Below are 13,280 nucleotides of genomic sequence, written 5' to 3'. Positions count from 1 at the left end.
CTTGTTTTAGGTACTAATTCACAGCTATTTTACTTAATTTAAATATTTGAAAATTCTCTTTATACCCTGCTTCTTAGATTAAGGATTGGTCTCCTACTAGCGCCAACCTATATCCTTAATCTAAGCCCTGCTTCTTATTCTATTATGTAGGTACCTACTATTTAATCTATAAATCGTAATGTTGTTATGAAATTATTAAGTTGAAACCTAGGTAAATTCCCATTTTGATTTTGAAATAGGTATACGCACCTAAGTTCCTAAAGGTAAACCTTTAGACAAAGATTCATATTAGATAGTAGGTAATTACCTACACTTCGAACAATTCAATGCAAAAAAACACCCTTATCCATATATGAAACAGATGCTACATCTAATTATAGGTTATACAAAAAGGCGCCAAAACGCAAAACTGACACTTCCCTCTACAATTCTATTATTGTCTATGCACAAATCGATTATGCCACACAGTGTGTTGCCAGATAGAGATGTAAAAAGTAAATTTGACAGATATAATGGATGCCACAAATGATAGTTCATAACGCCTTTGGGATGGCGCTTCCGGTATCAATAATTTAGAAATAGAGCTATTTCAAACGTTTGTTTTGTTTGTAAAAAATTGCATTTACACGCTCATTGAACAACCTTTAAATATAGAGTAGGTATAACCCGGATAGAATAAAAAAAATCACAAAATAAAACCATTTTTTCAGAAATTAACTGATTTCATAGGAAGACAAAGTATAAGACTAACAACAAAGTATAAGAACAAAGATCAGTGGAAAGGCAGATACTGCCTTTTCCATTAGGTAAATATTCTTAGGTAGGTAACTAAATAACTTATCTTCTCGGTAGGTATCTAGGTATATATCGCATAATTTTTAAGAGCATACGTACAAAATTACGTATACTGACGTATACCTATCTACTATCTGTAACTGTAAGTCATGATTTACTAACCGATAACCATTATTTCAATGAGTTCATCGTCTAAACCCGGAACTACACACACACATACATACGTGATACACATCAAATCCTTACTTACATCATACACACAAACAAACGAAATTCACAAAACGCATAAAAAGTGATATAATTCGGATAAATCAATCCAATCAATGTGTATTAGGTATATTATATGTGCTATTACCTTCACCTCTGGTGTGACCACCCGCATCCATGCTTATTACAATTTATGTTACAACCAAATTGAGACGTGTTATAATGGCCGCTCCCAAAATTATTAGTGTGGTTTGGGATATTCGCGGTTAGGTGTGCGCGTTAGATAGCTATCAACTTAAATATGTATCACTAACTTGTAAGGAATCCTTACTAAGGATAGACTTACCTACTTACTCTTTGTTGTTAGTATAGATTTTTCTTATATAGGTATAGGTACACATAGGTCATATTTGGAATCTGTGAGACATGATGCCAATTTTATTTAAAGTTAGTTTAAATGATTTGTAAGTATAGCGACCCTCCTACCTAAACCTGCTTTTTCTTACAACAAGAATTTTAGGTAGATACTTATACTAATTATAGTACCTAATTACCTATTCAAATTGTAAGTATCAACTACCCAATCATAAACGTGACTTTCACATCCATACATTAGTTTCATAGCTAGAAGCCCTTAGAGCCTAATGACCACAGAAACACGCTTCCGTTTACAATTCCAACCAAATATTAAATATAGGGGACTGGGGAAATGCTCTGAATTTGTAAATCGGAAGTAATTACAGGTTGGTTGAAATTATGACGTCTTTGATGAATATGTATGGTACTAAGTGTTTTAAAATTGTAATAAATAGAGAAAGTATGTAGGTACATATATTTGTGGAACCGGAGGAGCTTTTGAAAATATACTTAGATTACCTAATCAATTATACTTAGTAGGTACAGTATAGGTAGGTAGGTAATATATTTTTGTAGGTACAAAAATGTTACCAGAAATTAAATTAAATAAGTAAGTACCTACTTATACCTATAGGTATGTCAATATAAATACTATATATCGAGCAAGGAAAATTGCTTCGACAAATAAAAATTGTTATAATTCACCATTCCCATAATTATTAAGGGTGAAAATCTATAAAATTACAAAAGCATACCTACTATATAAGTTAATAAAAATTGGAATTATAATAATGGATAATAATTGACCGGATATCGGAACTCTTGGCCAATCATGTCGCGGGAAAATGAACAATATGGCGTCGTGGGAAATGACAAGGGGAATTTGTATTGAAGTTAATTATTATATTTATTTCACCTATATCCTATAGATAAAATGTTATTATAGAAACGGATGCATCTATCATTATTTAAATATGATTAAGGAACACTGAGTACCTAATACCTAACTGTTATGAAAGTTTAGAATAAACTTACCTAAGGATTTATGGAAATACGCGTCTTCATGGTAATTAAAGTAGTACCTACTAAGAGCTAGAGAGGGAATAATATAATTTAGCCAACTTAATCAGTTTTGAAGCTGAATTGATAAAATTTAATTGACGAAATACCTACGACGAATACTTAGTAGGTACCTACTTAATACATATAATAAGTACCTAGTATAAAGTTAGGCACTGAGGTAATTTCAGCATGTTTGTTTACGGCAGTTTAATTCATTTTATGAGCTCCAAGGAAGATAGCTACGAATTCCCATAGATTTGAATTAATATTTTTTCCTATGATTTTCATACTCAATGTTTATACAAAATTGAAAACTTTCATGTAACGTAGTTTACACTGCACTTAATTTCTTGAAAACTTAGCCATTGACTCAATATAAATTTAAAGGAAGCTATAAATTATTTACCTACCTACCTACCGTCTCCGGTCTCAACTGCCGAAAGCCTACCCTATATTTAAATAAGTACATTATATACAGAACAATAGACGCATTAATAACAGGTGCGGTTAACAAATCATCATGTAATGATGAATAATCAACAAAAACACAAGTCAATGTCAAATTAGATTACTTTTTCCACGACGGTTATCGAGACCGCGGAGCGTGAAATGTAAACAAACTTTTCAAAATGGCTGCCGCGCCGTGCCGCGTAAATTTGTGTCAAATGAGGGTTTCGTTTTTAATTTTTGGGGTAGGTAATTTTATTATTTTTTTAGGTGGGTAGCTTCTTAGGTAGATAACTATAAAATAATGGTACGAGCTGTGGGTACCTACGAGGTAAGTTTTACGAATTAAAAAAGGAAAATCCTATGCAGTCCTATGTAGGTAGGTAGGTTTAAGGTAGGTAGATACCTATCTACGCAAATGGCCATATCTGCTTAGGTACATGTAGATATGTATGACCAATTCTATTGAAAAACAATAAAAATATCTCACATTTGGATAAGTATCTACCTACTGCTGTGATATAAAGCTGTGATATTATTAGAGTCTAGAGACCTTAAAATTTTTGCAATTTATCCCACACAGATATACCTAGGTACTTTCTTCAATTAACTTAATATCTAGGTACCTACTTAGGTATAAGTAGGTATGTCATCACAAGAGACAAATAAAATAACATAGGAAAGATTCCCTTTTTAAATGTAGGTAGAAACTTACAAATTATGAAATATTTATTTTCACTAGGTACCTGTTTAAATTAAATTAAATAATCTATAGGTAGGTAATTGACATTAGATATGTATGGCAAATGTAACTAGGCAATGAAATGTAACATTACAAAATTTATCAACGTCTCCAACATTCTCGTTACATCGGTAACATTGCGTTCGAAATATGAATGGACGGAGCACGTGGGCCATTATAAATCTAATGCCAGCTGACAGCGCGACAGACAATTAACCGATGAACTATAAATGAAGAAAAGTGGCAATTTCTCGAGTGACAAACGTCAGTCTTATCGGCGCTAAATAATGGAGTCGTAGTTAGAGCGCGTCTTCATCCCGGTAATTAAACGCGCCCCGGCCCGGACTAAATTAATCACCACATCTTTCCCCCCAATCCCACCCGATTAAAAACTTTTATTGGAGCGCCATGCGTTCCGGCCCTGCGTTCGTACGTACAAAAACTAACCAATGGGAAAGCGCCCGCAATAATGAGGCGTATAGCCATTGGTGGATGCTAATCTCGCCACGCCTCCGCCCGCCGCCCGGCCTCGCCTGTCACACTCTACGTCAGTCGATCGAGGCGCGTCGATCCGTCAACTGTGCTCGCTCGTACCATTTGTGACTGTTGTGTGATGGATGTGAATTGAACTATGGAGGAGGAGTCGATGTCAGGGCATAGCTGTTCCGAAGACGACATCAGCGTCGGGCGACCTTCGCCGGCGCCCTCGCGATCGCCATCGCCGCAAGATTACTTTAGACCGTTGAAGAGATTGAAGATGGCTTCGGAGCCGGTGGAGGAGCGTCGTGGTGAGGGAGTGAAGAGTTTTTCAATACTGGACATTTTATCGCATAGTCCGAGAACGCCTCCGCGTATAGTACGGCCCTGGGATGCGTCGGGTTTCGAGAGATTGCAGCGGTTGCAGCGCTTGGCTGGAGCGGCTCTACTGGACGGGGAGCGCTGGAGGCTCGCTGCATTGGGGTTATTAAGGCCAAGAGAAATGGCTCCAACGGAGTGCTGTGATTCAGCGTCCGAAAGGTCATCGTCAGCGTCAGACTGTTGTTCGGAGCCGAGACGCGCGCCGCAAGGGACAGCTCCTCATACGCCGTTGGACGCGCTCTTCCACATGACAAGCAAAACCTTTGAAGCCAATAGTGCTGACAGTGGAGGTAAGTTAAGGTATCTTTTGTAATTATAACATTACTTTGTAAAAACTAAAAAGGTCACACGAAGTTTTAATGAGCTTTGAAAACCTATGAAAATCGCAGTAGGTGATGAGAAATTTTTCTTTTTTTCTTCGTTACCTATACGTTCGTTTCAGGTATATTATGAGTTATTAAGAAGGCGTTTAATTAGACACCTGATTTAAAACGTTATTGTGTTGTTTTATTACACCTTTCTATTCAATTAAAAACCTATAAAATATAATAATCAATGACTACGGTAATCGGCCGGCTACCGTGCGTGCACGGTACAGTTACCTATAATAAAGAGATTTGTTTAATCAACAATATTCAATATCTAATAAACAATAATAGGTAAATTCTTATCAGAATTCACCTGTGGTTGTTACTATTTTAAGAAGATAATATATACCTACCTTAGATAATATGTTTTAAGAAGAAAAATAAGATTAAACTTTGCTCTTATTATGTTTAAAAATAAAACATAGGTAGGTAGGTAGGTACCTACCTAGGTACCTAATAATAATTATTGTAACAAGAGCATATTACACATTTTACTTCAATTTAATACCTAGAGCCTATCTAGCATTATATTTCTATTTATCCTTATGGTACCTATTGTGTACTAATTAGGATAACCTACAATTTATAACTGTGCAAACTGTATTAGGTACCTAATTAATTTATGCCTATCTGTTAATTTATTATTATCAAGTTTAAACTTTTAAGAATACTTTTTGTAGAAGTTTAAATAATTAGAGAAAAAAAGTAGAGACAGAATCTTTAGGTAAATTATATATACCTACAATTTGGAATGAATCATGATTATAAAACTGTGTACAATTACAATATTTTTATTACTAAACTAGCAGTCCGCTCCGGCTTCGCCCGTGGTACATATTTACGATTTCTCTACATAAGAACCATCCTCGTACTTCAAGGAATATAATAAAAAAAGAATTATCGAAATCGGTTCAGCCGTTCTCGAGTTATGCGCTTGCCAACACATTTTGCGATTCATTTTTATATATAAGATTCCTGCCTAAATAACTATAAACAAATACCTAGGTAGGTACATTATTGTAATTTAAACTTTAATTCCTTACCTCAACAATAAAAACTGATTGATTGTTTGATAGCACTGATTACTGAAGTCTGAAGCACTAAGGTCGCGTATTTCGATACTGAGATTTAATAACTAACTATTTAATAACTAGATAATAATTAATAATCTACCTTTTGTATCAATTATTTGATTTTTGTCAATTCTTTTATTTTGACTATAATTAATAGGAAGACTGTTTACAAATATTTTCATATCATTCAGCAAATTAATAAGCAAACGGTTGATCAAAAATAAACGAGATAGGTTGATCAAAAATAAACAGCCTATGGCACGATTAAATTTTATGTAGAGCTTTAACTAAAAATAAAAACTATAAATAAGTCCTAGTTGTTTCCTTATAAATTCAAGACGATTGCATTATTTAAGTTACTTAAATAAACTTCAAGTAAATAGGTATACTAGGGTCATTGCGCCTGTTCGCGTCCACATGCCTATTCGCGTCCATTTTGCGGATATCTTTTAGAAAATTCACGAAAATAAGTATACTTTAAGTAAAATTGTACTAAGAAAAATTTCCGATAATACCTCAATATATAAGAGACATGCACACATATTCAAAAAAAGCCTGCGCACCGCCTATCCTATTTAAAAAAAATATTTAATTTTGGCTATTAAACGAAAGAGCTAAAACGCGCGGGATTTTGAGAAAAAAATAGTGCGCAGCGTCGCGTTTGACGGTAAGTATCTTATTGTTAAATGTCAATTTTTGAATATGTAACTGTTTCTTTACTTTGCTAACAAAACATGGAATAGTATGGATTATAAATCAGCTTATAACTTTTACAATTAATAGCTAAAATAAGGTGGACGCGAATTACTACACCGAATTTGTACAACTTCCATTTTGCGTCCACGGTGGGCGCAAACTATACCTATAGTGCATGACAATAGAACATATTGCGTCCACGTTGTTTTTCATTACGTAGCAATGAATTGTTTGTTAAAATATGTATTTAAAATAGATTGTAAATTTTTGACTAAGACTACAAGTTGATAACTTAAATTTTCATACAATTTAATTTTCACATAAAATAATTTTTATGCTATTTTTTCATTTTAAAATGAGTATTCTAAGAATCAGACTAGTGTCTTTGAGAATGAGAGTCAATAAGTCTGTGGTTAAGAAAATAATAGTATAAACAAAAAATAAATTTAATAGAAACTAAAAAATAGGGTAGGTAGGTAATCTTAACAGAACTGATTATTATTTATTTACATAACGTAACTTTATTTTTTGTTAATTTTTAATTTTTTAGTTCTAATAATAATGAGAAGATAAATATAAATAAGTTTTTCCAGTTTCCTTACAGTGAATGTTGATTTTAGGGTTCCGAACCTCAAAAGGAAAAACCGGAATCCTTGTAGGATCACTTTGATATCCTGTATGTCCGTCTGCCGGTCTGTCTTTCTGTCAAGACCCTTTTTCTCAGTAACGCGTGGAGGTATAAAGCTGAAATTTATATTGAATACTCAAGTCTACGGTCCCTTGAAGCAGTGAAAAAATCAAACTTATAAGCCAAAGTAATCAAAAGATACAGCCGTTTATGCTGCAAATTTTCGCAAATTTCGACATTCGCAAGGGAATCTAAAACCTACAGGGTACTTTAGATGAACACAGACACTTGAAGTTTGGTACGAAGCAACGTCTTATAGCACAAATAAGGGAAACATTGAAAAAATAATCATTTGCAGTTAAAACAAATGAAAAAAAACAGGTTAATACGGAACCCTCGGTGTGCGAGTCCCACTCACATTTGACCGGTTTTTATTAAATAACTATATTCGTAAATAAATAATTTATTAAAATCTAATTTTTATTTGCATTTATCTGATAAAAAATCACCCAATACACTCTTAATTCCTTTTCTAAGCTGGTGGACGCGAACTGGTCCACAGGTGGACGCAAACTGGAATTTTTGGACGCGAACTGGGTAAAACGCCTAATTCTGCTATTTGTCTAGATAAATAAAAACCACATGATATTTCCAAGACAATTGAAAGTAAATCTTAAAATAGACTATGTAATGAACACGTTACATAAATTTTGCGTTGAAATTTGTTCTGGAACATTTTTATTTTCTGCTTCAAACTTTCCAACTGCACTAAGTGGACGCGAACTGGCGCAATTACCCTATTTTAGCTACATTTATTTATTTATTATTTATTTATCAATCCTTTATTGCACTTATAGATAATAAAAAAGAAATACAGACACTTAAATATAGCTTCAACTAAGTACAAATGGTATTATCGCTTTAGAGCGATTTCTTCCAGACAACCTTTGTTTGCCATTTACAGATGTACATTGTTAATTTAAGGATAGAGATAAGGTAGTTTAATACCTAAGTAGATACGGGGTGTGAAATTTCTGATATCTTCGTAGGTACCTACTTGTGGGATGATGGTAGAAAGTATAGGTAATCTGCCCTAAATCATTTTTAAGCAAACTGCAAAACCAACGGAAGATTTAAAATTCGTAGAGAAGTTTTTAATGATTTAGGTATTTGAGTAATAAATATTGAAATCAGTAAATTAAAATAGCAAAATTATATAATAACGTAACTATTCGTAGGTGGAATATGGATGATGGGTAATTCATATACCTATCAAGAAACATAGAAATCACAATCTTATTTTGACTCATTTTTCATACCTATTACCTATACCTACCTATTGGAAAAAAAGATAATTAAGTTCTGTTGGTGTCATTTCAGAATATACTGTACCTATGTGTTATTTTTTATAAGGTAGGTAGGTACCTACTTATTAACAGTTGCAGGATACACAACTATAGGTAGGTACAACCTACCACTGATAAATGACTCATAAAAATTAAAAATATCTAGCTACTTTTTATTTAGGTATACCAAATATAAATAAATTGCCAAATGTTTGCAAAGCGTATAGAACTCGAGAAAGGCTCCACAATAGATTTTTTGTTATTTTTATTAACCGTTTTGTCAAGGCGCAAGGAAGGTTCTTATCGAATGAAAACATGAAAAAGAGACAAACAAGCAGATCAACGTTGCTCTGAATCTTATATTAGTATACATAATTCTGAAGCTTACACAAAATTTTCTTAGAAAATCTATACTAATACTTATTATAAAGCGGAAGAGTTTGTATGTTTGAACGCGCTAATCTCAGGAACTACCTACTGGACCCATTTGAAAAATTCTTTCCGTATTAGATAGTGCATTTATCGAGGAAGGCTATAAGACATATATCGTCACGCTAAGACCAACAACAGTGAAGCACTGCGGGTAAAACCGCAGGGCACAGCTAGTATTAAATACATAGCTTCGAACTTAGAATAATAATACGTGAATAGGTGCTAACTGTTAATCTAAGCCCTTACAAACAGTTAGCCTAGGTATTACAGTAACGATATAATGTATCTTTAATATGGCAATCGTCATATAATCGTAGAAACGAAGTAAAAGGCAAATGTTGGATAATCATTGCGAACTCATTAACACAAGTGGCCAATTCTAGATGCTTGATCGATAATATGTATTTGATGACATCTGTGGACCTTTGGACTTAGAAACTAGACGACTTAGTTGTTAGTTACGTACAGATAAATATGCTTAGTGTTAAAAGTAACACTATACAACTATCTAGGTAGTCTATGAGACGCGTTTCACTTTTTGGACATACATATTATATTTTACATCAGTCATCATTTGCCTAAATTTTTATTTAAATAGGAAGCATATAGGTTATGTTAAAATAATATTAGCTGTATATTATGATGTTTGTGTAGGTAGATGTTTATAAAATATGTACTATTGTACTAAGTATATATTATATATTAATTTTATGAATCTAAAAATATGTAGTGTACCTACCTACAATGCAATGTAAGTACTTAGGTACGTAAAATATTCGAATCAAAAATAGTTTAATCACTATAACCATCGAGCATCGGATTTAGGTCTTCTGATACTATTTAAATAAAAATAGAAATCTGCGTTCTTTTCTGTTTGTACCTACTTACCTACGTGCACCTATTTCACCAAACATCATAAGACCTACAGATTGCCTATGTAGGTATTTGAAATTTGCAAGACTACACATACACAACCATCACATTCTAATCAGACAAAATTTTGTTCCACAATTTGTACTCTATGGTAAATTTCATATTTTATTCTCGACCATAAACAATGCAATTTCGAACGTAACTCCATAAAGACGCACACGACGTACCACAGGCGGACAGCTTATAAAGTTAAACCTTGATAGCACTCATTGGCCGAATACAAAGAGATATGCTAACATGGGCAATATAAAGAAAATATCGACCTGCTTTATGTCGGGAATAGGTGATTATTTTATGATTACAGAGCGGCTTTCATAATTGAAAGATGCCTGAATGGCGCATCTGCGTCGGCACACGCGGTCTGTCATTATTCGATCGTGTTTTTTTTTTAAATTGTCATCGATGATTTTGGCAATTACTATGTTGGTTTGGAATAATGTTTCATAAACCTGCGTACACACGATTAAGTTCTACACGTTTTGTTGTGTGTAAGCTGTGGAAGTGAATGTTGTGATGCGGATTTGCGTAAGAGTTGAAGGAAAATTTATCAATTTTATGAGAGGCAGTGATGAGACCGTCTCTTTGGCTATACTGTATCGTATTGTTTATTTTTATGTATGATGTTTGTGGTTAACAATAAAGTGTTAAATAAATAAATATTAAATCTTAACAGCGAGTTATAGGTAGTTCAATTGCAAAGTAACACAAAAATTAAATACAAAGTCGTCGAAGAAAAAATAAACCAAAATGACAAGCAATTTGAACCGCGCCTATTTAAAATCACCGCCTCTCAATTTATAAAGGCATTTATAAAAATTAACCACTTAATAAAATAACAGAGCAAATCAATGAGCTCTTAAAGACCCCAAGAGTTACACGCAGTCATTCATCCGTGCCTTTTGTGAAAAAATATCTATATGAGCGCAATTTATACGGACTTTGCAAAAACGCCATTGTTAGCGCCACAAAAGAAGATATCATAGCTATTAACAAAGAGCATTCGAAATTTGAACGAAACGTCAGAAAGGCGCGATTTGAAAAGTGACACGCACACCGTGTGTTATCTGTGCCGGTGTTTTGGGACATCTTCATTGTACATTTTTAAATTAAGAATAAGATTGTTAAATATGGAATTATGGTGGAATTATGAAACCGAGTCCCTGTCAATATTATCTTCAAGATCGGTACTATAGGTAAACCAGAATCTGATGGCAATTAGGGAAATCAAAATTTTGAGTGTGCAACCGTGGGGAAAATGGACTGAACGATCTTGATACTGCTTATTTTTTATTTTGTCCTCAATATCATTAGTCACATTACATAAGTGGACAATACTGTACTTAATAATGAGATATCCACTTAATATTATGTAGGTACATACTTACATGTATAATATACAATTATACATATTACTTTTATACAGGTAATACATATTATTATTTACACATACCTATATTTGTATATTCATTACCAGTATGCCATGTGAAAATATCGATATAATGATAATGTAGATCAAAACTGCTTATATTTTTTTTATAAAATAAAATAAAACTATGTTTATTTTAAAGTATTAACAGATACACACATTATAAAATTGACTTGGACAGCTTGGACTTGACGAATAGCCGTATTGGAAACTCCTGTAATAAGTTTTCATATAACATATAAATAAAATAAAATTATATTCTAATCAACAAACACTATTATAGTTACTTATGCCGGGTCCAGACTGGTGAAACGTAACATGCAATGTAACATGCAATGAAAGAATTCACCGTCCACATTGCTGCAATGTATCATGAAAGGTAACACACTTTGTAACAATTTCTCATAGTTTGGACGTCTTGCGCGCGCGAATTGTGCATTACACGCGCATGCTACGAGCATTACAAGCCGCGCGCGGAGCGATCCGAAATTTGTCGGTTTTTCGACGAACACAAAGGGGCGCGTAGTGTGCGCAGAGCAGCCAATGTGGACGGTCGTTTGAGAAAGCAACGAACATGGAGGACGAGACTGCGTGGAATTTTTGTTTGGTATATTTTGGTATATTTTGGTTGGTTAATTTATGTTTGGTATTATTAATAATGAAGTACTGATAATCGTCATAGCAAGAACGTGGTCTTCGGACTCCATGCTTCGTGTGATCTACCGGTTTGACGCGCACGAAAAAAACGTGTATGTTCGCGGCAGAATGGCGGAAACAGACGAACGCGGGATGTTCGTAGTGAATGCGCGTTATGAGCGCGCTATGCGTCCACACCAGCAGCGAACATGCAATGAAAGGCAGAATGTTACATTGCATGTTACGTTTCACCAGTCTGGACCCGGCATTACATATAATCTTTTTTAATTTTAAGTTTCAAAACGGGTAAGTCCAATTAACCAAAACAATCTTCAAAATTGAAAATTGTGATGTGTTTGACCCTTCTTCATCGAATGTTTTTCTATACACATTATAAACAACACATCTTGCTTGTGATCGCAGCGGCTTTTTCGACATTTTCGAAGATTTTTTGGACAAAATCCTAAAAATTATTCATCAACTGCAAAAAAGACAAATAATTTGACAACCAATTTGATAGTTGTCAAATAAGTTGCCACATGAAAATCTTTTATTTCTTAAATAAAAATATGCCATCAGATTCTGGTAGACCTATAACTACTAACATAACGTCGCTAACATGAGTTATGTTAAAAGAGTTGCTAGATACACTGAAATGAATACTAATTTAGAACTCAAGCTATATTATGTATGCATTATGCAATACTACACCATTATGCAAGAAAGGCAACCCCTCACTTTGAACTTTAAATAGATTAGCACCTAAACATATTCTTCGTACGGAATACAAAACTAGATTATCATATAAAAATATTACAGTCATTTGTCATTGACACAAGAGAAGTTGATTAAGGAAGTAATTTCTCGTTTTCCTAAACGGAAATGTTTTTTACCCCCACCGCGGGGCATTAATGATTATTGTTCGGAACATCTATATCATTATGGTGCACATTAGATAAATGTAACACGGATGTTAGGTGGATGAAATCGTCATTTCCATAAACACAGCACGTTTCAACTTATCTTTGTATTTTATATTATCTATGGCGATTATGTATACTGGCAGGTAGGTACGCTTATTTCCTTAGCGAAAAAAAAAAGAAGAAATAAATATGACGCATGATAGCGCGGGAATTGCTTGACAGCTTTTTAAAATGATGATTGTATCGCGCTTTAGTCTTATAATTCTTCGCTATTTTATATGTACAATGCTGCCTAATTATAAGCATAATCTATGGCCTTGTGTAAAATATAAGCGTATAGTTGACTATGAC

General features: G+C 33.7%; 1 protein-coding gene across 1 annotated transcript in view; it reads left to right on the top strand.

Annotated features, from left to right (window-relative positions):
- Nucleotides 1-4,183: 4,183 nt before the first annotated feature.
- The window catches only part of LOC123702850 (homeobox protein BarH-like 1b), a 54,087-nt gene continuing 44,990 nt past the window's right edge, over nucleotides 4,184-13,280 (top strand). The window contains exon 1 of the mRNA XM_045650671.1: nucleotides 4,184-4,758. Coding sequence (XP_045506627.1) covers nucleotides 4,242-4,758 — 517 coding nt within the window. The 5' untranslated portion in view covers nucleotides 4,184-4,241. The remainder of the gene's footprint in view (nucleotides 4,759-13,280) is intronic.

Source organism: Colias croceus, chromosome 24, assembly GCF_905220415.1.
Source record: "Colias croceus chromosome 24, ilColCroc2.1".
NCBI lineage: Eukaryota > Metazoa > Arthropoda > Insecta > Lepidoptera > Pieridae > Colias > Colias croceus.
Note: the sequence above shows the minus strand (reverse complement) of the source record. Positions and strands in the feature narration are given on the sequence as shown.